The sequence below is a fragment of the Dromiciops gliroides genome, chromosome 2 (genome assembly GCF_019393635.1).
Source record: "Dromiciops gliroides isolate mDroGli1 chromosome 2, mDroGli1.pri, whole genome shotgun sequence".
In the NCBI taxonomy this organism is placed as follows: Eukaryota; Metazoa; Chordata; class Mammalia; order Microbiotheria; family Microbiotheriidae; genus Dromiciops; species Dromiciops gliroides.
In genome coordinates, this window is record NC_057862.1 from 509668257 (window position 1) to 509694811 (window position 26555).

Here is a 26555-nt window from a genome sequence, read left to right on the forward strand (position 1 = left end):
AGGTGTGATCAGACCTGTAATTTCATTAGTAGGGCATTCCCTTATATGAAATTCCTTCTACTAATTCGGATTGTCAAATTGTCTACAGTATGGGACACTAAGAGGTTATCATTGTTATGTAGCTAGGATGTGGCAGAGGCAGGATCTTAATACAGGGCTTCATGATTCCAAGGCTGGCCCCCTACTAAGTATGGCATGCTGTTTTTCAAATTTATCTATATAATAAATTAAAAGAATATGTGTTATTTAAAAAGACAAATACTTTGTTAGTGACCATAAATATAGTACTGTGATTAGGAGAGCACTACAAGTAGACTTTAATAGTTTTTGTTTGGGCAAAGCATTTTTTTTTCTTTCTTTCTTTAAACACTGGAAGCAATTAGTGAGGGTTGAGCCTGGAGAAGGAATACAGAGCCAGAATTACTATGGATGTAAAGATCCAAGTTCACAAAAGGGATTCATAATGGAAGAAACTGAAAAGTACATCTCTTCTTAAATCTGGTTCTAGTCGATTTAAGAAGACCCAACTGAAAGTTCAGAGTTTCCATTGACTAGCTTGGTAAAATGAAGGGATCAGGAGGTTAAAGATAATACTACTTTGTACTTCTATAGCATCTTTGATCCAGAGATCTTTGAGAAGTGGCCTTATTCCCTCAGTTTTCAGCACATCTTACTGCATTTACAATGAATAATACAACAAATAGTCTGTCTAGTAACATTAAATCTGATATCAGCAAACTAAGGACTTTACATTATGGATGTTTAAATTTGTTCTGTAATTATGCAGCCAAAAATGTAAATGCCACAAAACAACTAAGCTCATATGGTGCTTTGAATATGAATAGTTAAGGTACTACTGCTTCTTTTAGGAGGTGTTATCCCTTTGACATCTTTTCCTATATAGTATCAGAGCTCCTAATTACTTCAAAGGTAGCACCATGAATAATAAAAATGGATAATAATCAGATGAATAATAAGACAGAAGTAATATCTTTCACAGGAAGAGCTTAGGTTGTTTTATACATTTCATAGGCATTTTTTGGTTGCCAGTTCTTAACATTTTCAATTTATAAATGGAATGCAGACTTAGAGAAAGTAAACTCTATTCCCAGAGTAACACAGTGAACCTTCCACTGAGCTAGGAATAGATTTCAAGGAACCTGGTTACTCATCTTGTGTTCTCATTAGCACCCACTTAACTTAGTGTATGACTTCTTTACTAAGTCTGGAAAGAACCACTTTCAGTATATGCTATGTATGTTTAATATTGGAGAAAGATGCAGCTAAATAATAAACAAGCTTAGATTTTGTTTTTGTTTTTGTTTTTTTAGTGAGGCAATAGGGGTTAAGTGACTTGCCCAGGGTCACACAGCTAGTAAGTGTTAAATGTCTGAGTCCAGATTTGAACTCAGGTCTTCCTGAATCCAGGGCCAGTGCTCTATCCACTGTGCCACCTAGCTGCCCAACAAGCTTAGATTTATAGTACATTACAATCTATAATAATATTTGACATTTATATAACACTTTAAAGTTTATACCATGCTTTTAATATATAACACTGTGGTTCCCCACAACCATCAGCCCCTGGAAAGTGATCTCAGGTTTTAGGGATTTTGTGGGTCAGAATGCATACCAAGCTGTAGCTGACAGGCCCCCACTGATGTGCTTGCTTTTATTAGTCAGCCTGGAGTTACACTTAGTTCAAAGCAAAGACATTTAATGAAATCACATAGTAATAAAATAACAACAGAACATTCCCCCTATAAACCTTAAGAACAGTCTCCCAGAAATACAGATCAGTAAGATTAGACCTGAATAGGGATCACATGAGGGGAATGTTTATGTCCAGGTTTATGTTTATGTCCGTAGAGGGGCAACTCATGCCTCCAATGGTGCAGAACTTCCTCTGACTTCTGCTGATGTTTTGACTGTTCCCTGCTGGGCCTGCTGTCTATAAGGCATTGTTCTCCACTGGATATCATGTCATCTTCTCTTTGATGTGTGTCACATCTCTATTCCATCTGGTCTTCAGTTGTCTTCAGGATCATCTCATACTTTGTCTAATTTCTAGTAGGAAATTTATAATTAATCGTAATAATTAACATTTATATAGCATTTTAAGGTTTTCAAAGTGCTTTATACATATATCATTTTGTCCTCCCAACAACTCAGGGAGATCATACCTACCTCCCTGATTATTATTATTATTATTATTATTATCATCATCATCATGCTTCTTTTTAATAAGTGAGGAAACTCAAAGTTTAAGTGACTTACCTTAGGTCACACAACTAGTTAAATATGTGAGGCTGGATTTGAATTTAAGTCTTCCTGATTCCAGGCTCAGGGCTCTATCTACTGTACCGCCTGATAGCCTCAATCAAGTAGTAATTCCCTTCTCTTCTGCATATGACTACCATTCTTTCAACATCCTACTGGGCCTCAGCAGTAGTCTCCAGTTGAGGTGATGCTTCTAGGGCCATCTGCTACTCTGTTCTCATCTATCTAGTCAGCAGATTCTGTGGTTAGAGAGCCTCTTCTCTGAAGGGAGGGCTACATCTCCTTTCAAATCAAATCAGCAAACATTTATTAATAGCTTTCTATGTACCAGGCATGGGGCTAAACTCTTGGAATACAAAGGAAGGCAACAACATCCCTGCCCTCAAGGAGCAAACATTCTTCTGTTGGTGGATACAGCATGCAAACAGTGATGTGCAAATAAGATATTTATAGGGTAAATTAGAGCTAATCACACTGGAAAGCCTTCTTGTAGAAAAAAGGGACTTACACAGAAACTTGGAGGGGGCCAGGGAAGCAAGAAGGTAGAGATGAGAGAGATTGTTCCAGGAGTAGGGGACAGCCATTGAAAAGGCACAGAATGGGAAGATAGTGTCTATGGGAGGAATATTTTACTTCATCTTGTCTCCTAGAAAGTTCAAAACCTCTAACCATGACTGATCTTTGAACTCTTGATTCCTGTTTGAATTACTCTCTCTGTCTCTGTAGAGACATCTCTGAGTCCTTCATTCCAACTGGCGTCTGACTTAAGGCAAAAAGCCCATTTTAGTTTTTATCATACTCTCCTGGATGAAAAAAAATATTACTTCCTTACACAGGAAAAGAGTGGAGTGAAGCTATGGTAACTAAATCTTTTTTTTTTCCCTTTCCCATCATCCATCTCTGTTCCATGTAAATGAAAAGGGCTACGCTTATGTGCAAAAGCTATAAAGGCTAAGGACCTTTGTATCACTTCTATGCAGCAATAAGTCACAATCTGTTTGGTCTTTCCCTGGTTCATTTTTGTATGAATATTCTTTTTTTTTACTGTTTACTACTTTTTTTAAAAAAATAGTATTCCTCTCCCATTACATGTAAAGAAAATTTTTAGCATTCATTTTACAAGATTTTGAGTTCCAATTTTTTTCCCCTTCCCTCCCCTCTTCCAAAAATGGTAGGCAATTTGATACAGGTTATACGTGTACTATCATGTAAAACTTATTTCCATATTAGTCACAGTTGTGAAAGAAGAAACAGATCAAAAGGGAAAAATATGAAAAAAATATAGTAAGTGAAAAAAAGTATGCTTTGATCTACATTCAGAGTCTATCAGTTCTTTTTGTGTATGAGGATAACATTTTCCTTTTAGTCCTTTGTACTTGTCTCAGATCATTGCTGAGAAGAGCCGAGACATTCATAGTTGACTATTATACAGTGTTGCTGATACTGTATACAATGTTTTCTTGGATCTGCTCATTTTACTTTGTATCAGTTCATTCTAGGTCTTTCTGAAATCTGCCTGTTCGTTATTTCTTATTGCAGAATAGTGTTCCATTACATTGCATGAATATTATTCTTATTTAGGCCTCACCACAACTGTGTAAGATAGGTTGTATAAGTATTATTATCCCCATTTTCAGATGAAGAAACTGAAGTTCAGAGAGGTCACCCCAACTTGCACAACTATTAAATTGTAGAGCCAGGACCCAAATCCATCTTCTCTGACTACCAAGTAAAGGCCTCAATTCACTGTACTATTTTGCTTTTTTATAAAGTGTTTTTCATACATTCTACATTTGATCCTCATGATAACTTACATAGGTAGTGCAGGAATTATTATCCCCATTTTAAAGATTAGGACACTGCGGTTTCATAGAAGTTAAGTATTTACCACTAAATTGTGACAGAGCTGGGTTTTACATCCAGATCTTCTGACTTCAAGGCTAATGCTCCTTCCATTGCTCCATTATGTGCCAGACAATGTGCCTCTCCTTTGAGTATGAAGGTAACACCCCAAGTCTCAAATGACTCAACATTAAATTCTGAATGAAAATCAAATTTTTCTCGTTTTTGACTGGAAGGTTCTTTGCTCATTTGCTTCTGTTAACACACCTGTAAACTTGACTCATTCCTTCCACTCAAATCACATCACCTTTCTCTCTGCTTTCAATTTCCTTTTTGAAGCTACCATCAGTATTCTTTAATAGCAGCCTCAATGGCCCATTATGTCAACTTTATTTGAAAACCAGTTTAGTTGAATAGTCAACTTTTAACTGAAAATTCATATTCTGCCAGTTACTATTTTCCTTTTTTTTTTTTTTAATGGGGCAATGGGGGTTAAGTGACTTGCCCAGGGTCACACAGCTAGTAAGTGTCAAGTGTCTGAGGCTGGATTTGAACTCAGGTACTCCTGACTCCAGGGCCGGTGCTTTATCTACTGTGCCACCTAGCTGCCCCCTCAGTTACTATTTTCAAACCCCCTCACTGACTGTAAAGTACTGAGGAGATAAGCAGAACTCCTTTCACTCAATAAAATGGTACATGAAAACCCAGGTTTTTATGAAATCCAAAGTATATAGGCTTTGGAACCAGAGGATTTAGGTTCAAATCCCAGCTTTGCCAATTATTACCTGTGTACCCTTGGGGAGATTCAGGCCTTATTTTTTTTATGAAATGAGAGGGATAGAGTAGATGATCTCCATGGTTCCTTCCAGCTGTAGATCTAGTATCCTTGAAAAATAGTTCTGAAAATGTAAGTAAGATAAATGGCTAAGATGAAAGGAGTAAGATGTTTCCCCTGCTATTAGTCATTCATTTGTTCTTGGTTACCCTGAGTTATTACTCTGTTTCCTCATCTGAAAAAATGGAGATAATTCTTTTTTTTTTTTTTTTTTTTTTTTTTTTTTTTAGTGAGGTAATTGGGGTTAAGTGATTTGCCCAGGGTCACACAGCTAGTAAGTGTTAAGTGTCTGAGGCCGTATTTGAACTCAGGTACTCCTGACTCCAGGGCAGGTGCTCTATCTGAGATAATTCTTATAAAACCTATTTCATACAACTATAGTGAGGCCTGTAAGGAGCTAAAATCCTAACTATACTGTCTAAAATATCTAATGAGTGGTCATCAATAAATTAGAAGCTTTAGCAAGAGTATTTAAATATTTATTAAAGAGCATTAGGATCTAATGATCAGAGAGAAAGGTAAAAATATAACTATTTCTAAGAGACCCCATTATCCAACCTGCCATGGCGAGGTCAGGAACAAAAAAGGAACCAACATTTCCTTCTTCCTCCCAGAAGCCCTCTCTGAAACAGGAAACATCCCATCCACACGCACACACAGCTCCAAGCTAATTGTCTGGTAGCTTTGATAGACAGTACCCACGAGCAAACGTCACTTCCTGATGCCAAGGAAAAGCCTCATGGCTTGCCCTCAGATGCCTTCTCCTCATGGTGGAGCTTTCCTACAGTAACCCTCCAGAAGGCCGAAATAAAAATAATAATCAGGTAAAAGGGACCAGAGAACGACCAGACTGTGATTTGTTGCTGGAGAGAAGTGATACAGAGGTCTCTATTTGCTTGCTATCTTGTACTAGCTTATATTGCTAAAATTTAATGTTTCCTTGACTGTCTTGGCAAACAGGTTAAAACCTGGTATTGAAATTCAGCTTTAGCTCCACCTCTCATTCAGACCTTTCCCAATTTCCCTCTACTCTCCCACCACCACCTTAGTGCCCTCCCCCTCCTCAGTTTACTGTGTATTTACTTATTTCTGTTCATGCACTGAAGTATTTAAAAAGAACCTTCAGCCAACAACTCTCTGAATTAAGAAGTTCAAATATTATTTCTATTTTGTAAATAGCCTGTCGGTGCTTCTGCCTACTTCAAATCTCTCCCCGCTCTAATCTGTACTCCATTCTAACCACTAAAGAGACTTTCCTAAAATGCTCCACCTCCCCTTCCCTACATAATCCATAAACTCCACTGGCCCCTATCCCCTCTCCCCCCCTCCCCTCCAGGATCAAGTACAAAATGCTTTGCTTGCCATTCAAAACCCTTTATAACCCATCCTCTTCCTACCTGTCTAGTCTTTTTAAACCTTATTCCCTGTCACATGCTTTTCAGTCCAGTGACACTGGCCTCCTGACTGTTCCATGAACAAAACATTTTATCTGTCTGCTCTGGGTATTTTCTCTGGCTGTCCCCACAAGCCTGGAATGTGCTCCCTCCTCATCTCCACCTACTGACTTCTCTTGCTTTCCTTATGTACTAACTAAAATCCTAAACTTTTACAAGAACCCTTTCCCCACCCCTCTTCATTCTAGTGCCTATAATGTTATTTGTTTCTTATTTATCCTGTATTTAACTTCCTCTGTATATATTTGTTTACATGTTGTCTCCCCCATTAAGTTATGAACTCCATGAGGGTGGAGACTGTCTTTTGTCTTTTTATTTATCCTCAGCACAGTGACTGGCACATAGTAGGTATTTAATAAATGTTGATTGATTGAGGAAAAATAGAGGGACAAACCCATGAGACTTCATCTTAAGTTTCCTGGCTCCAATTGTGAGATTCTTTCTGCTATAATCTTTCTATGCTGCCTTCTAAAACAGTGTCCAACTATAGTATGCTATTTGTCCCTGAGCATTTTCCATAAATTAGGGCTCATAGCTAGAAAGACATATGAAAGATATTCTAAGTTGCAATGATGAGGCATTCTAGTTTTTTTTTTTAATAGTTCCAAATTTAGGAAAAGATAGTATCCATTTAATAGAGATTTGGGGAAAAAAAGATATATCCTTTGTCAGATCATGTTTCCCAATTTTTTTATTTGGAAATATGTGTATGTATGTGTATAAAAATATGTATGTGTGTGCATATATATATATGTATATGATCATTGTAATTTCTAGTTACTCTGACAGCATCCAGAGTCTTTGACACTTTTTCTTAAAACTAGTCATTTCAATATTTAGTCTTTAACTACATGTAAAAGAAACCTATTCCACACTAGAGACTACCATGGAGATATATTAAATGAAAATTTACAGATGGACAATTGGAAAGATTTTTATTAAAAAATGTCTAATTCAACCCCTTTATTCTAAAATGGTTTCTAAAAATGAAAAAAGCAGAATCTTTAAGAAATGAAATAAATTTCCTGAGGTGGTGTTGTTGCTCATTGTGTATTCTTCGCCCTTGAAATCAGTTTAGATAAGCCTTCCCATGCTTCTTCATGGTTTTTATATTCATTATTTCTTACAGTGCAGCAATATTTCATTGCATTCATGTGACATGCCACAATTGCATCAAATGCATTTATTAAGCACCTACCATGTCCTAATCACTAGGATGCAAAGACAATATCAAAACATTCTCTGCCATACAGAGGCTTACATTCCACTGGATATAATCCTCTCTCCCCCCCCTCACCCACCAGGTATCTTCAGAATATTAGCTAAAGTTCACATTTAGACTTTTCACGTAAATAAAAATCATTAAGCAGAATGATAAAAAGAAGCACATTCTTTCCTAATAGTTTTTTCACTTTACTTAGGGACTAGTATAAAGCATACTACAAAACTTCAAGAGAAAGCCAGGATAACAAAGTCCCTCTTTTTTTTTTTTTTTCAGTGCCCACACTTTGGAATCTTTATCTCAGCTGCATGCAATAAATTAAGCTGTTTTTTTTTCTATGAGTAGAAGTCAAGCTAAACAGAAGTTAAACTGAACTGGTAATTACTATGCAACACATGTAGACAGGCATTTCCATATAAAAGAAACAGAGTTGCTTTCCTGCTTTCAGTTTGTACATTAATAGTAAATCTGACAGTCCTTTAGAGTCCTTTGGTACCTAAATGATTGTGAAGAAATGTTCTATTCTTAGTTGTGATAATAACAGTCTATGGCATGTTTAAGTAAGCCTTTCAAAGGAGAACAGAAAGTATCTTAAGTCAAAACCTTGTTGGGGCTATTTATGTCAAGATGTTGCTAACTTCAATAGCAGAAAAAATCCATTCTTTTGGGGGTCTCATCAGATGGAAGAGAGAGTACAGGACTAGGAGTTAAAAGATTTGTTTCTTTCTCAAATCTGTCATTAACTATGTTGCCTTGGGACAGTTCCCCAAATCTAAACCTCAGTAATTTGTAATGTCAAGAGCCTGCTGCTACATTATATTCCATACCAAGGAGACTCTGGGTCTTGCTTGCATCCTCACCCTGAGGGCTCTGTTCTGCACAACCTGGTTTCTCTTCAACTGCCATTTGTAACACTCTGTTACCTCAAGTTTTATTTGTTGTTGTTTTAATGGAGCCAATCAATAGCGTTAGGCAGAGCAATACCACTCAAATGAAAAAGCATTTATAAAGTATTTTCCAAGTGCTAGGTGCCAGAGATTTGGGGAGTTTGGGGAAGAAGTTGAGGAATCTTGATAGTGAATTTATAGTTGATGTGAAATTAAATGCTACTATTCTAAGCACTGAAAATACAAAGAAAGTGAAACGAAATCCAACCACACACTTAGCTCCTGTCCTCAAGGAACATACATTCGAATGGAGGACACAACACTTAAATCTCTAGTGAAATAGAAGATATACACAAAATAGATGGAAAGCATCTTTAAGGGGAGGCATTAACTAGCACTTGGGGAGGGGAGGGGAGAGGCCTTCAGAAGGTGGGCTTTGAGCTGAGTCTTAAAGAAAACTGGAGTGGCAGTCAGAAACTTTTCCATAACTTAAAGTCTTATAAAGTTTCTTGGCACAAAAATTTAAGTCTCAAGGTTACACAGCTTATACAATATTTGACAGAGGCAGCTTGGGGTCTAGGTCTTCCTGACTCTAGAGGGGTTGTCTGTCTAGTCTATCATGTGTCCATCCCCTCTCTGGGGCCAGAAATATAAAAATAAAATGAAAAATCGTTACTGCTCTCAAGAAATTCTATTAGTAGGATTGTAGCTCATTTTAAAAATGGTTTATAATGGGGGCAGCTAGGTGGTGCAGTGGATAAAGCAGCAGCCCTGGATTCAGGAGTACCTGAGTTCAAATCTGGCCTCAGACACTTGACACTTACTAGCTGTGTGTCCCTGGGCAAGTCACTTAACACCCATTGCCCCGCAAAAAAAAAAAAAAAAAAGAGTATTTAATGATACTTCAGAAGACTGGCTCTTATTGAAACCAAACTATAACTTACTTGTATTAGCTTCTTTCTCTTCCTTTTTTTCTCTGCCTCCCAATCCTGCCTTTTCCTTTTCTTTCCTTCTCCTTTGCTCCTCCTCAAACAGGAATTGTTTTTCCTACTTATTTGTTTCCATTTTTATTTTGCTTTGGATTCATATTTTGATGAAACTTCTTTACATATTTTTATTTGTTACAGACAAACTTTACATGGGGCCAGGACAACTGTACCATGATTTACAGAATTTGTTACATGACTTGAATGTAGTTGGTCAAATCAGTCAATTGATAGGAAACCTTAAAGGAAACTATCAGGTAAACTCTCAAGTGCATTCACTATCAGTGGTGGTTTCATTTGAAAAGGTCTAATAATTTGTGAGGTTGCAAATAGTAACATTCTGTCACGGGGGAAATTGGTATTAGGAGGGGGGTGTCCTTAAGTATTTCTCTTTAAAGAATTATACCCACTTACTAGTTGTGTGACCCTGGGCAAGTCACTTAACCCTCATTGCCCAGTAAAAACAAAAAACAAAAAACCCAAGAATTACACCCTCTCATACAGAAATCCAATTAGAATAAAATAGTCTTTTATTTAGGCACTAGAGAAAGGAGACCAAGAGAGAAGTCCTTGGACTTCTCTAGAGGGTAGATGGTTCAGAGACATGGTTCTCTGAGATACCTATCTCCTCAAACAGGAGAAAGGCCATATCTTTTATAGATGGTAGATGGGGTGATCACTTGAGCCCTTATTGGGGGTGGGTTGGGAGAAGTTGGGTGAGAGGCAGTTGTGATTTCTGGAGCTATCTCTGTCCTCTGGCACCAACCAGGCAGCAGCCATGCCTAATGGGCTTATCTTCCTTACTTCTCAAGATGTGTCTGTCCTTTAACTTCTCAAGGAGAGGTAGACTCATGTCCCTTAGTTTAGCTGGCCACTTTATGTCCCAACCCCATAACACATTCCATTTTCCTTTTCTTTTTCTTCCTGGAGGGAACAGAATGAATTTTAGCCCTTGTAGCTGATTTGATTATTAATGTTGTTCTTTGAAAAACAACATGAAAACTATCTTTTTTTTTTCTATTTTCATAAAGACTTTTGGCTACCATTTCAGCTTCTTTTAAATTTAAATTAAATCTTCATGCTACTTGGACACTGCCATAATGCATCTTTAAATACAAAAAAAAAAAAATCCTTACCAGACATATGACTGAATCAGCAATTCCAAATTTTTCTTGCTACAGTGTTGCTTTGAATACTATTTCTAGTTCCTTATTACTTTACATCATTTTTATGTTGTTGTTGTTGATGTTGTTGTTTTGTAGAACTTAAATCAGTCAGTGGCCCTTGACTGGACATCAGGTTTACAAAAGCTTATCATGAAAAAAGAAGATGAAATCCGAGCAGCTGATTGCTGTCGAATTCAGTTGCAGCTCCCAGGGAAACAAGACAAGTTAGTAGAACTTTTAAAATGAGACTTCCTTTAGTATAAGCAATTTCTAGGGGGAGAAATGACCGTTTATGATCTATCTTTGTCTTTTACTCCCAGTGATTGTATTAGACAGACAAAACGTGTAATTAAATTTCAGGTTGAAGGAGCTTACTTTTTTTTAAAAAGTGATTACTGTTTTATTATTATTTCTGGCAGGTCTGGACGGCCTACTTTCTTTACAGCTGTGTTTAATACATTTACCCCTGCCATCAAACAATCTTGGATCAACAACTTACAGATGGCTAAGCTTGCCCTGGGTAAGATTTAGTTACTTAAAGCTAAATGAGGCATTCTTACACTTTCCCTGGGTGCAGTTTTCAAGATTACAATAAAATATGTTTATAAAAGGTTAATATGAATAGAATGACTTCCCATAGTGATTGGAAAACAAACAGAATGGTCTCTTTATGATTAAATTTAAACATGAACTATACCAGTGTCTTTAAAGAAAAGGATAAACAAAATAACCATAATAAAGAAATGAGCAGAATGTGGATTTTTTCTTTGTTTAGTTCTATTTTAGTGTAGAATTAGCTTTATTTTGCTTATTAGCTTTATCATCTTGCTTAATCTTTTCATTGGCTCAAGAAAAACCTTCTTTTTCTCCCAATAGTCTTCCAACTCAAGACTCTTGAACTTGGACTCCATCCCAAATAAATAGCTGTGTCACCTCAGGCAAGCCTGTTAACCTCTCTGAGTCTGTTTTGGCATATGTAAAATGAGAGAATTGGATGAGATGATCATTAAGATGATCTTCCCTCAACTCTTTAAATTATTATTTTATGACTGGGTAACAGGACTCGGTCCAATTTTGTCATTTTGTGATTTTTTTTTATTTCATATATTCCATAGTTTTTATTATGCCCCTGTCTTATCTTAAAGAATTATGCATTTACATACATTATAGAAGCATGTATAATGTATATACATTATATATTTGCATGCATTATACATATATGTAAATTACTGGGAGAAATTTTAGGTCGCGCGCGCGTGTGTGTGTGTGTGTGTGTGTGTGTGTGTGTGTGTGTTTTAGGACTCACAATTCTCTAAGCCAAGGGGAAACCTCCTAAAGAAAGAAAATTAGCTGTCCAAAGTAATATCTCATTAACCTGCTTAGCTGTCTTTCATGGGTGAAGAAAGGTTTTTGTTTTGAAATGGAAAGGTCCCTGAATTCTATTGGCTCATTTAAAAGAGGAAGCACTAACATAGTGAATTATCAACTTTGGCTGCAAAGGAGGAAATGTAGTCTCTGGAGAACAAGAGTTTAGGCTAAACCTTTTTCAAGATATTGAAGCCCCAAGCTGAAAATAAACTGCTTTCTTGTCTCTGGATTAAAGGACCTTTTTTTTTTTCCCACTAATATCATTGTTTGCTTTTTTACCATTAAATACTTTCAATTTCTGTTGCATTTTTTACCCAAGAGCATTTTGCCAGCATCAGTTAATTTATTCTCACTGCAGCCCTGGCATGTGAACTCAGACACCAGAATTACTTTAATAAAACCCATAGGGATTAAAACAGCTGGATTTCACAGTCTTTAATGTGTTTTCATCTCATTCAGGAACTGCCAACAGGAAGTGTGGTATTAAAGGAAATAAGGAGCGCCTCAGAGTTAGTTGAAACCACCCTCTAGTTTTCAGAAAGACAAAACTATGAAATTGTCTTTAAATTATAATAAGAGAAGATGTCTGTGAGCAGAAAGAACATTTGGTTTGGACTCACTTTGCCTAAAATCAAATCCCAGTTCTAATCCTGCTTTGTATGACCTTGGGCACATCATTTATCCAGCTTGGGCTTCAGTTTCCTTATATCTAAAATGACTGCATGTGTTCTAAGTTCTATCTGTCTCTAGAGTCTCTGAAAAGCACACAATGAGAGTTTTCCCCCCGAAAACAGAGTCTCCTTTACCTCTGCTCTACCCCTGGAAGAAACCTGGAAAGAGTTTAGCTGTTTAAGGCTCTCACAATTCTATTCTGTTTGTGGAGTTGAAATGATTGTAGGTTCTAGAAGGCAGTACCATTGGTGAACAGGCTGAAGAGTGCCCAGGGGGTGGGCCTGGTGCAAACTCAAAAGCTGTTGTCCTAGGGGCCTCCTTGCTAAGTTCATAGAAGTTTCTTACCACATTGGCTGATAAATTTTTCAATCACAACAACTCCTCAACCCATGTTCCCACAGTTATAGATGGATTGTGATCATGTTCATCTGAGGAGAGAGAATGTACAAAGGTAAAATCCAAGATTTTGGAAGTATTCAAGTGTTCAAATTTAATTAAACAAGACAAAGTATTGCAAAGTTTCATCAGTATGACCTTTGGGTACAGATTTTTATCTGTCAAAAGACTTCTTGCTCATATATTTTCTCTTTGACTATGGTTATAGAGGAGGAGAACCATCTGGGCTGGTTTTGTGTGGAAGATGACGGGAATCAGATAAAAAAGGAGAAACACCCCCTTCTTGTTAAACACATGCCAGTGATGGTGGCCAAACAGCAGGAGTTTAAGGTAAAGTACAGTGAGATCTAAAATGATTAATTCACCCTTGTTAGTCTCTCTATAGTATTTGCAATAACACTCAATTAGACAGCACAGTGAATGATTGCCAGGGGCAGGAATACCTCTCCTTTAACAGCGAATGGGGTTTCTTCTCTAGAGGTAGTTTCTTTAAGAAGTATTTGCCAATTTCTGTCAAGCTAAACTCATCTTCCTCACATATGCCATCCCGTGTTCTCTGGAACGTTCTCTCTCCTTCCTTCTGTCCTCAGTTTCTAAGCCCAGTTCAGACACCACCTCCTAAAGGAGACTTTTCCTAATCTCCCATATAGAATCCTTGAGGGTACTGACTTTTGTTTTTGTCTTTGTATTCCCAGTGCTGAGTGGCTGGCACAGGGTAGATACTGAATAGATATTTATTGGTTGGTTGGCTTCTGTCAGCTGATTGCTACCTGTAGTAGTTAATGCCAAGCAACAAAACATCTATTTAAGTGCTTTTGTCTTTGAAACTTCTTTGCATGTTATGATTTCCTTCAGGGTCTTCAGTATTAAAATAGCTCTGTTGCATTCAAGACATTATTATTATTTGAATGAGGGAGACACATGTTTCACATTTGTCCATTCTATTTGCCTCTGCTTGGCAAACTATCAGGAAACAAAATTAGTCATAATTAGAAACCTTTTTTTTTCCTTCAGTAAAGAGCTGGGCCTGCTTTGGGTAAATGAAATCTCTGACCCGGAGGCATTTTACTAATGTTCCCCATATTATCAATAGGAAAACAGAAATTAATTAGCTATAATTTATTCGATGACTGATTTTCCTGCTTGGTCAAATGCCAATGATGTTCCTTATTTTCAATGTTAATTTCCTACTCCTTCTAACTGAGATTCCTCAAAATTTGTTCCATGTACTGGAGGGTCCACGGTAGAAGGAGTTTGAATGGGCACTGCAAGAGAGGGTCAGGAGTCCTACTCTCACACTCTATCTACTGGCCTTGGAAGTTTCTGGTGCTTTGGCAGTACCTGGTTTAGTTTGATGCTGTTCTTTTTTGCTGAAGAAAAGTTTACATTCACTTTAACTTGTTGGACAAATGACTCTGTATGATGCCATTACTAAGTGTTTTAAGGAAAAGCAAAATCATCCTGCATTTAGTGACGAGCATTTTGTTTTTGGTTATTTAACTGAGGGTCTGATGAGTGAAGTATAGAAAATACAACTTAGCCAGTAACCCCATTAAATGTTGAATTCTACTTCTTAGTATTTATTTTGGAGATTTTTAGTTGGTTATCACTTTAATATTTTATAATATATGAATAGAAAGTCCTGTTGAGATATAAAAAAGGAATGCCTTCCACTTGTATCCAAAAAAGGAATAAATACACTATTACTATTTTATCTGAAGGTGGCTCATTTTATTCCATTTCAGATTGAATGTGCTGCTTATAATCCAGAGCCTTACCTTGGCAATGAAACTGAGCCAGATTCATTTTCCATGCAGCATGGATTTCTATGGGTAAGCTTTATTAAAAAAAATGTTTCACTGATGCTTTTCACATCACAGCCCTTTCTGAAGATATCTCTTCTTCCCCACTCACTCCAGGCCCCTTTGAAAACAAGAAAAACAATTAAGTAAAAAACAAAACTGATTCAGTGAACCCCTTCTGACAACATTTCTCCCCTAGGAGTCAGTGGTTTCATTATTTTTCTCTGGGACCATTATTGGTTTTTTAATTACTCAGTTCTGATTTCTTTAAGTGATGTTTTTTCCATTGCCATTATAGTCATTATTTGTATGCTTCTCTTGGTCCTGCCTCTTTTACTGTGAATCAGTTCATATAACTCTTTTCGTGTTTCTCTGAATCCTTTATGTGTTTTTTACTTTGCAATAATATTCCATTACATTGACAGATCATTAGGGGTTTTTTTTCCAGTCATTGCCCAAATGATGGGTACCCACTTTGTTTCTAGATCTTTAATAGCATAAAAGTGATATCATGAATATTTTGATATATATTGTACTTTTCCCTTTGACTTCTGTCACATAGATACATACATATATACACATACATATACCCCGTATATATGTATATGTATATAGATATACACACATATATCTATATATACACCCACACACACAGTAGTTTGATCACTTGATCCCCAGGTAAAAAGGTATGAGCAGGGGGCAGCTAGGTGGCACAGTGGATGGAGCGCCGGCCCTAGATTCAGGAGGACCTGAGTTCAGACCTGGCCTCAGACACTTGACACTTACTGGCTGTGTGATCCTGGGCAAGTCACTTGGCCACCATTGCTCCACAAAAAAAAATAAATAAATAATTAAAAAAAAAGTTTTGAATAGTTTAAAACCTTTTGGTTTTGCTTTTTGAAAATATTTTTTAAATTTATAAAATTTTAAAATTTAAAAAAATTTTAAATTATCTTTTGTTTTTAAATCACCTTGATTTCCCAATACTAACTTTCCCTTCTTCTATCTAGAGAGCCATCACTTTTAACAATTTAAAAAAAATAAAGAGGGTGGAAAAAAGCTCTTCAACAAAAATAACCAACACAGCAATTGAGTCCAGCAGTACGTGTAGTATTATACATCCAGAGTTCCTACATCTTCAAAGAGTGATTGTTGTTGTTTAGTCATGTCTGACTCTCTGTGACCTCATTCCTGGCTTTCTTGGCAGAGATACTAAAGTGCTTTTCCATTTCCTTCTCCAGCTCATTTTACAGATGAGGAACTGAGACAAACAGGGTTAAGTAACTTGCCCAGGGTCACACAGCTAGTAAGTGTCTGTGGCTGTATTTGAACACAGGTCCAGGTCTATACCACCTAGCTGCTCCTGAGTAGAGAGAAGTACATTATTGTAATTCTTCCTTAAGTCCAAACTTCTGGGCCAATAATTTTACGTGTTTGGTTTAATTTTTTTTATGTTCTTTTTATTTAGTTATAGTAATTATTTTCTTAGTTCTACTCATTTTACTTTGAATCAATTAATACACACATGTATATATATATATGTGTGTGTGTGTTTATATATATGTATATGTAAATATATGTGTATATACTTATGTATATATGTGTGTATACATATATATGAATGAAAGCTTAATTTTTAAAACTAAGGAATTTATTAAAAACTCTTTTCCTATAGAGCTATGGGATAAGGAAAATATGCCCTTGAAATGTTCCCTGGGGTGCCATGAATAAAGATTTTTAAGACTCATCAACTTTGTAGAATAAAATCAAGTGACTTTCTAAATTTAGAGCAAAATACTATAGTCAAATGTCAAGGCAAAAATTTTCATGTTTATTACAAAGATAAATATTTTAGCCTAATTGGAAAATTAATTCAGTTGTCCTTAAAGGTGAAACAGCATTTTTTTTTCTGTACTGAATGAATTTGATACCTTCTTATACTGGAAACTGGCTCTAAACACTTCCGGGAGAACAGTCCACTGTTGTACTGCATTGGGAAAGAGATGAATTTGCAACCACTGAAATGCTGACATCAGGAAATAAGCTATTTCGAGTTTGCAGTAGATAGTATGTACCTGGCAAGAGCCAAATGCTGAAAGGTTGTTGAAATTGTTCAGCAGCATAAATTAACTTCCCTAATGTTTGAAGTAAATCTTTTCAGTTGAATGCATTCTAACTTTGCTCATGCAATTTTTAAAAAATTATGAAAGTCACAGAAATATCTGTAGGCTGCCATAGGGAGGACCTTAGCAAATTTAAAAGGCATTTGGTTTATCTTGCATGCCTTCTCACTTCCTTTTCTAATAGCACTTCCCATCCCTAGGTGTCCTCTCTCCTACAGCCCAGCTGGCTGTCCAAATACTTCCCCAACTGTTATACACCTCTTAAGCCTGCTTTTGCACCTTAAGTGAGACAATTTGCAAAATTAGACCTTCTTCTCCCTCTTTCACCCTCCTTGCCCTCCAGTGATATCATCTGGTTAGAAGGATGAAAACAATCTGATTAAAGTAATTTATACTAAACTGTGAGTTGTGGGGCGAGAGCAAGCCTTTATTGAGTACCTGCTACATGCCAGGCACTGTCATAACCCCTTTACAAATAGTAGTCTCACGCAATCTACACAATAGTACTGTGAGATCAATGCTACTAAGATCCCCATTTTACAGTTGAGGAAACTGAGGCACACAGAAATTTAGTGACTTGCTCAAGATAACACAGTTACTCTTAGATTTGAGCTTAGAGGTGCCTGACTCCAGGCCCAGAACTTTGTCCTCTGCTAAGGTAGTTTAAATCTCAAGGGGTTTTTGCATTTTAAATGAGATGATTAATCCAAATGGATTTCTAATTAGTGAAAAGTATGTGGAAGGAACAATATTGAGCAGACTCAGCCTTTCTTCCTTCTGCTCCTTTGCCTGTTCTCTGATCATCCACCAAAGTCAAAAGAACAAGATTTAGTAAGTTGGCATCCATCCCACTTCTGAATGAGAACTAGGCTTAGAATCAGGGAGACCTAGGCTAAAGGCCTACCCCTGACACTTATTAGCTATGTAAGTGTCAGTAAGTACCTCAGGATTTACTAACTAGTTGGTGGACAATTGATGTTCCACCTACTGGGCACAGATCTTTTTAGTATTTGTGATATTGTTTCATTAGATTTTATAGAGGGGGCAGCTAGGTGGCGCAGTGGATAGAGCACTGGCCCTGGATTCAGGAGTACCTGAGTTCAAATCCGGCCTCAGACACTTGATACTTACTAGCTGTGTGACCCTGGGCAAGTCACTTAACCCCCATTGCCCCGCCAAAAAAAAAAAAAAAAAGATTGTATAGAGAGGTAGCATGGAATAGTGGACAGAGAGCTGACTTGAAAGTCAGAAAGACCTGGGTTAAAGTCCCACCATTGGCACATACTGACTGTGACTCAGGGAAAGTAATTTAATTTCTTGGTGCTTTCAGACAACACTGTAATTTGCAATGAATTTGCTGGTATGTTTGGAGTTTCTTGCACGGGGACCTTCTCTACGTGATAAAATTATATCTGAACCCCCCAAAAGTGTTAATATAAATACTCAATTATTTATAAAGTATAAAAGTTTAGGTCCTGCATGACTTTGAAATCAGATGCCCTGGGTTCAAATTGTACATCTAACATTTATGATTTCTGTGACCATGGGCAAATCATACAACCTCATTGGCCTTCAGTTTCCTTATTTGTAAAATGAGGGAATTGAACTGGACGACCTCAGAAATTCTCTTCAATTCCATACATGTGAGTCAATCACATTTATTAACATACGCAATTTACTTATCAACTTTAGGCTGTATTCACTTTTTCTTTTCTTACAGTTTTTAATTTGCTTTTAAAGGCATGGTGCTTTGAACTAAAGTGTCCCAGCATGTAAATTTCTATATTCTGTTCTTGTAAGATTTAAAATTATGTATAAATAAGGAAGTCTATTTAACTGAGTATAAGAAATAAGGATATCTATAAATAAGTAATCTGCACATTAGATTCTGTAGTGCAGTGGTGGTTTAGCATAACGAATACTGGCCAAGAGTCAGGTAAATCAAAGTAAAAATTCTGACCACAACATTTAACAGCTATGTGACCATAGGTAAGTCACTTCTTTCCTTTCAGCCTCAGTTTCCTTACATGTAAAGTTGAATTAACAATATTCAGTCTCTATTATTGTGGTGGGTGTTATTATATGAACGAGCTTTGTAAATATCACAGAAGAACTTTTATTATTATTATTATCTAAACACGAATCTATGAAGAGTAAGAAGTGTTGTTGCTGGAGGAAAATGGTTATATAAGAAAATGGGGTACAATCAATCCTGAGTATCAGTTTGAGTGTGAACATGTTTTCTATTATTATTTTTTTTTTTGGTGCCAGGGATGAGGGTGTTGTTGGAGTTGCGAGAGGGGTGGTCTGGACATGTGATTTCATCAATGTAGGCAATGTCTAGGGTGATCATTGATATAGACTGACAACTCATTTGTAAAATATAGTTTTAGACAGTTACCTGGAGGAGCTGAGAAATTAAATTGTTTGCCTGTGGTTACATGTTAGTATCTGTTAAAGGCAAGACTTGAATTCAGTTCTTTCTGATTCTTTTCCTATCCTCCATTGACTGGGCCACACTGCTTCCTTCAGAGCCATTACCTCTTTAAAATTTGTTTTTGTGAGTTCTTCAACTGTTCTTCATCAGCTGATCATCTTTTTTCTCTTCATTTCCTAATTCAGATTGGTAGCTGTACTAATCAGATGGGCCAAATAGCCATCATCTCATTTCAACATTCCAGCCCCAAAGTGATTGAATGCTTCAATGTAGAGTCACGAATTCTTTGTATGGTGTACATTCCAGTGGATGAAAAACATAAAGAGTCCAATGTCACCTCTGATTCTGAAACTGTGGCTGGAAAAACATCAGATGTACCTACTATTTGTCTAGGCACAGAAGAAGGGAGGTAGTATTGTCTTTCACCGTTTCAAATAATTTAATTCTCAAAAGTATTCATCATTAGAATAAAACAGTGAACCATCACAATGCAAAGAATTATTTAACTAATGTTGATGTTAGAAAATGATATGTATATATGCATGCTTGGTATAGTAGAAAGAACACTAACTAAAGTCAGAAGGTCTGGGGTTCAGATCCTGTATTTGACAATCACTATATGTGTAACTTTGAGAAAGTCCTGTTACATTTCTGAGTTTCAGTTTCCTCAATTATAAAATGAGAAGCTTAGAATAGATTTCTTCTGAGATCCCTTCTATTTTTCTCTATATCTATGATCATACATATTTATATCCTATTTATATATATATATATATATATATACAATGCATTGTAATACATGTATACATAGTGCAATATACACACGGACATTTTATAGATTTTCCTTTTGAAGTAAGTACTCAATAAGGAACATGAAAATTACCCCCCTCCTCCCCACCATGAATGGTAATTGTTTTAAAAGGTTTGGTTTTACTTATACCATGAAATTTACCACTGAGATATTTTTAAAACTTGTCACGCTTTGTACTGGAGAATAAAAGAGGACCACATTTTTGTACTGTAAGCATATTTGGGCATGGACTTAATTTAGAAGAGAATAATGTAATGACTCTGTGGCTTGATCTTCCAAGAAATTTGGGAAGTTAAAGACTAATGTTTCTATAACATGACAGAATATATGTTAACAAGAAAAGAATGCTTCTTGTCCAAGTGGAGGGAAAGGAATCCCAAGTAGCATCACTTACTGAAAGAGAGAACCATTGTAGATAGAAGATGAAGTCACACAGCATTGTTGGCCATGATCAAATTAAAATTTATTATTAAATAAATTAAATATAGTACATTAATGATTAATTTAATTCTTTAACCTTTTAAAGAAATTTTCTTGATGCTTGTTGTTTTTATATCACAATTGTTTCAGGAAACACCCTATTACTCCCTCCAATTTTAACATTCACTCCATTATAATAAAGTAAAACAGTTGAGCAAAAATTCCTGACTTTTCAAATCCTTTGTCTATATGTCAAACATATGCTTATTAGTTTATGTTTTTCTTTTAAAGCATTTCTATTTATAAAAGTAGTCAAGGCTCAAAGAAGGTGCGACTTCAACACTTTTTCACACCTGAGAAGTCTACTGTCATGAGCCTAACTTGCACATCACAGTATCTCTATGCTGGCCTTGTCAATGGGAACGTTGCTGTCTACACCAAAACAGAAGGTAACTATAATCCAGATTTACAGAAAGATTTCCACACCAGGTCTTGTGTTTGTTGCTTGCTTGTTTCCTTTTTCCTATAAATAATCAATGCCTAAGTATGTCAAGTATTTTTCTTCTTTGTACAACTTCTGAATTCAAATATTTCGTCAATAACTGCTTGTTGGGTATGTTACATTGAAGATTCCTTTGATGTGTATGTTGAACTGTGATCATTTCCAGCTCTGAATTATGGAATTCTATAGTTCTTATCTTTTATTTTGGCTTGGTACTTTAGATTTGGTTTGGCATATATTAGACATTTAATAAATGTTTGTTGATTGATTGATCTAAATTACCCACTATAGTGCTGTACAAGTATGAGACACTTAGTCAATATTTGTTGAATGAATGAGTGCTAAAGTGTTTGATGTTTCTTTGTTTAAATTTAGAAACTGTTGGCAGTAAGAAAAATCAGGTCAAATGAGTATTGTGACATTACCAAGGTGACTTGTTCAATAGAAGATGAAAAATCCTGCAGGGCTGGCCCCGGAGTGGTTTATGCTGTCCAACCTGATTACTGTTGATCAAATTCTTTTATTCCTCTCTCATTAAATCCCTAGGACACTCTCCAACATTATTTGGGACTTTGCTCTTTCTCCTCAAGTCTCCATTTCCGTTCTCATCATCACTTTTGCCAGATGGTCTCTCCCTCTATTTTGTCAATGTTTTAAGCTCTATTCAACAAAGGATTACAGATTCTACCATCTGCCCCCAGGTTTACATCAATAGATCACTATTTTCCTCTGCTTTCTCAGATGTCCCTCTACTCACAGAGAATGAATTTGATTTCTCTATCAAGCTAAACCATCCACCTGTACTCTGAGCCTCATGGCTTCAACTCTTTTAGAATATTACTCTCAGAGTTATTGATCCATTTCTAGTTTCTTCAATCTCTTTCTGCCTACTAGATCCTTTCTTAATGCTTTCAAACTTTCTCAAGTATCCCCCTAATTTAGAAAATAATAACACAGAAGCCATTTGCATGGGCCTGCTATTCATTCACTCATTCATTCCATCTTCTTACTATCTTCATTTTCTATAAACCCCTTTCCTGAATAGTCACCAAAAATCTAATATCTGTCTCTACCCATTTTTTTTTCAGGGCAATAAGTGTTAAGTGACTTGCCCAGGGTCACACAGGTAATAAGTGTCAAGTGTCTGAGGTCAGATTTGAACTCAGGTCCTCTTGAATCCAGGTCCAGTGCTTTATCCACTGCACCACCTAGCTGCCCCCCTACCAATCTACTGAAATAGCTTTTACAAGTAACCAATAAACTCTTCCTGAATCGAATGGCCTTTTCTCAGTCTATGTCCTTTTCAACTTCTATGCTATAACATTTAACGTTACCGACCACTCCTTATTTCTTGAAGCTATTTTCTCTCTTGTTTTTTGTGGAAAGCACTGTTTTTTCTTCTTTGTTCTTTGTTGCTTCCCTTTGGGTTCTTTCTTTGGTGTGGGTTTTTTTGTTTGTCTTTGGGCGGGTCAATGAGGATTAAGTGACTTGCCCAAGGTCACACAAGCTAGTAAGTGTCAAGTGTCTGAGGTCGGATTTGAACTCAGGTCCTCCTGAATCCAGGGCCAGTGCTTTATTCACTGCACCACCTAGCTGCCCCCTCTTTGGGTTCTTTCTTTACCCCTCCACTTAAAGTCTGTCAGTGAGGTCAACCATTTTTATGTCTTAAGTTATCACCCCCCACATGCATAGCTTACAAATCTCACTTCTTTACCTACTCTTTTAGAGATATTAAATGAATCATGCCAAGTGATAGACCACATAGAACTCATGATAAACCTCTCAAACTAAGACATGTAGTACAGATAGTCTGTGTTGGTTAAAGTGAGAACCATATAAAAATGTTGAGCATAAGGTGTTGACAATGAACCATTTCAGTATTTCAAGGACCTCTTATCCATGTGGATACTGAAGTTCACTGCTTCTTCACGGCCACTGCGAGTTGTGTGGCCCGAAAGATTCATTAGTATTTGGCCATCTTTTGCTTCATAACAGCTCCTCCTCCTCATTCATCACCTTTCTCCTCTTCTTCATATCAATTCCTTTGTTGCCGTAACATAAAACATACTATTTTAAGAACTGCCTGATGACTTTGTATACATTTCATATATACCTGTATTTGTACATCTGTTGATTCCTCTAATATGATGTAAGCTCCATGAGGTAATGGAGCTTTTTTTTTCTTTCCATTTTGGCCCTTGAATCCCTGGTGCTTAGCACACTACCTGACACATAGGCACTTAGTGAATAGCTGTTAATTGACAGATTGATTGTGACTCTTAAACCAACTATGAAAATGACCATGGGAAAGTCTAGATAGTTGTGATAAGACATTAGTTGAAAAACATATTCCTGAATAAAAAAACTTGATGGATGAAGTTATTTAAGATTGATCATTTAAATGCCAGTGAACCCCTCCCAAATATGTTCATTTTGGCTTGAGTGTCATAATTGCTAAACTGTTTCTTTTATACAATAACTAGATAAGAGAGTCAACTCTTTCTTAAGATAGTTCACCAAGTTGTTTAAATGTTGATTTAAAAAGAAGGACCACCAGTGTAAAAGTTTATTTAAGACTGTTTAAGACAAAGATTGCAACTGTCATTTAAGGCTATATTTGCCCATTCTACTTTTAGAGGGATAGTTTGGGATAATGGAAAGATTACTAGATTTCCTAAATTCCTTTAAAGGCCACATTCCTTAGGAGGTCTTCAGTGTTTTCCCTCCCTATCCCCTGTTCCCAGGTCTCAGAGGCCTACTAGTAGATAAAGAGATGACTTTGTAATCAGAAAGATGTAGATTCAAGATATGGATTCAAGTCTTGCTTCTGACACATCTGGATCACATGACCCTACACAAGTCACTTAACTTTTTAGCACTACAGGCTATTCTCTTAAGACTGCAAATTGAAGAGCTGGTGCCAATCAGCAATGGTAGAGATTCTTTCCTTCTCTGAGGAATATCCTTTGCTAGTGAAATCATGTCTGGTCTAGAATATTTTTTATAAATTTCAAATATGTATTTGTACAAGTTGTTTCCTCTTTGAGGGAAGGGATCTGCTTGCCTTCCTTCCTTCTTCCTTCCCTCCCTCCTTCCCTCCCTCCCTCCCTTTCTTCCTTCTTTCCTTCCTTCATTTTTGCCCTTGAATCTTGGTGCCTAGAATAATAACTAGCAGATAGGCAATTAGTGAATGCCTGTGACTGATTTATTGTGACTGTTAAACAGACTACCCATATGACCATGGCAAAGTCTCCTAGCCTCTCATACCTTCTATTTCCTCACTTATAAAATTGGCATAACACTACTTTGCCTGTCTACCTAATAGATTTGTCATGGGGTGTATGTTCTTGTATACCTTAAAGTCTTCAACCATTTTGACGTATTTTAATGATATTTTGTTAAGTGCTCTAAAGAAGGCATTAACAGTTTGAATTGTTTTGGGTCCATAGATGGGTTGAATCAAATACCAAAAATAAAGAAATTTATGCTGACAATAATCTTGAATTGCTCTTGCCTGTTATTAATGAGATTGAGCTTGTTATAATAATGTGCAGTGGAAAAATCAATGGATTAGAGGACCTGAGTTTGGGTTCTGCTTCTGCTGCTTACCATCTGTGTGATCCTAGATGAGTTACTTTACCTTTCTAGGCTTCAGTTTCATTCATTATAAAACAAGTGTCTTGGTCTTGATCAGAAGTATCCAACATGTGGTGCATGGGCTGTATATAACCCATGAGGAAACTGAGGCAAACAGGGTGTAAGGGCCTAAAATTCTAGCTATGATGTCTAAAATCTAATGAGCAGTCGCCTTAAATTAGAAGCTTTAGCAAGAGTTTAGACTTTTAAGTATGACTCAAACCAGATTAAAATGTAATTGGGAAACATTTAACAAGATAAAATAAAAATATAACATTAATATGTGATTTTCTAAGTTAATATGAGGCCTGAAGAGATCCATATGTAAGGCTTAGTGGCCACTATTTGTATTTGAGTTTGATACCACTGATCTAGGTCAAAGCTTCTTAAACTCTGGATCATGACCTCATAACTGAATGTGGGGGTTGTAAAAAATTTGGCAACAATAAAAGGTTATGTATAACTATTTTTATACCTATACACCCAGGGCCACATAAAAATTTCTCAGGCTAAAAAGGGTCATAAGTGGAAAAAGTTTAAGAAGGCCTGTGATCTCTAAAGTGGCCCTTCTAGCTGTGAGTCCCATGATGAGGTTGACAGAACAGTAAAAATAATTAGTGGTATCATCGTAATTATACTGAAACTTACCTCTTCTTTGTGTACGATACTAATTTGGAAAAGCCTCCCCTAGAGTTTTTGAGAAGAAAGTTAGCATTAAGCTATTTGAAGAAAAGGGAAGAAAGGAGGAAGCATTTATATAAGGAACCTACTATGTACCAGGCACAGTGCTAAACACTTTTACAAATATTATCTCATTTGATCCTAATAATAGTCCTGCAAAGTACATACTGTTATTATCCCGGTTTTACAGTTATGGAAACTAAGGCAAATGGGTTAAGTGACTTGCCCAAGGTCACACAGCTAGTAAATATCTAAGGCTGGATTTGAACTCAGATCTACCCAGTGGGATAAAGTACTGGGTCTGTAGTCAGAAAGAATCATCTTTGTGAATTCAAATCTGGCTGTAGACACTTATTAGCTATATTACCCTAGGCAAGTCACTTAATCCTTTTTTGCTTCAGTGTCCTCATCTGTAAAATGAGCTCAAACAACTGAAATAACTAAACAACTTCCTGATTGTAGGCCCAACACTGTATCCACTTTTATCACCTAGATATCTTATCAGGAATTTAAGGTTAGAAAGATAAAGTTCTAAACTTCCATGGATTTGTATTCTCATCAGTGTATTCTCATCAGCGATCACTGAATCAGATCATAATCCAACTATACTTTCTCATTTTATATAACTTCTGTCAATCAAACTTAGAAAAACCCAAACATTTGGGGGGCAGCTGGGTGGTACAGTGGATAAAGCACCCACCCTGGATTCAGGAGGACCTGAGTTCAAATCTGGCCTCAGACACTTGACACTTATTACCTGTGTGACCCTGGGCAAGTCACTTAACCCTATTTGCCCCACAAAAAACAAAAAACAAAAAAATTTTACTAAGTTTTCTCTTTACCCTAGGCATTATGGTAGATGCTAGACAGAAAGATATAACAAAACAATCTCCTCAAGGAGCTTACATTTGACATTTGTTTTGGAGGGATCAGACCTATGAGAGAACTAAGCATATCTCTTCTGAAACTGAAAAGCAAATAAGAGTTGCTTTGAGATAATGAAAGATTAAGCGACTTGCCTACCTTCACACATAC

At 36.5% G+C, this 26555-nt stretch overlaps 1 protein-coding gene across 7 annotated transcripts in view; it reads left to right on the forward strand.

Annotated features, from left to right (window-relative positions):
• Positions 1 to 26555, forward strand: part of ARHGEF10 (Rho guanine nucleotide exchange factor 10) — a 233289-nt gene that overhangs the window by 164175 nt on the left and 42559 nt on the right. For all 7 annotated transcript variants that reach the window (XM_043985031.1, XM_043985030.1, XM_043985033.1 and 4 more), the window contains 7 exons: positions 9648 to 9763; positions 10769 to 10896; positions 11092 to 11192; positions 13317 to 13438; positions 14854 to 14940; positions 19656 to 19879; positions 20993 to 21150. In XM_043985031.1, the coding sequence (XP_043840966.1) occupies positions 9648 to 9763; positions 10769 to 10896; positions 11092 to 11192; positions 13317 to 13438; positions 14854 to 14940; positions 19656 to 19879; positions 20993 to 21150 (936 nt within the window). The remainder of the gene's footprint in view (positions 1 to 9647; positions 9764 to 10768; positions 10897 to 11091; positions 11193 to 13316; positions 13439 to 14853; positions 14941 to 19655; positions 19880 to 20992; positions 21151 to 26555) is intronic.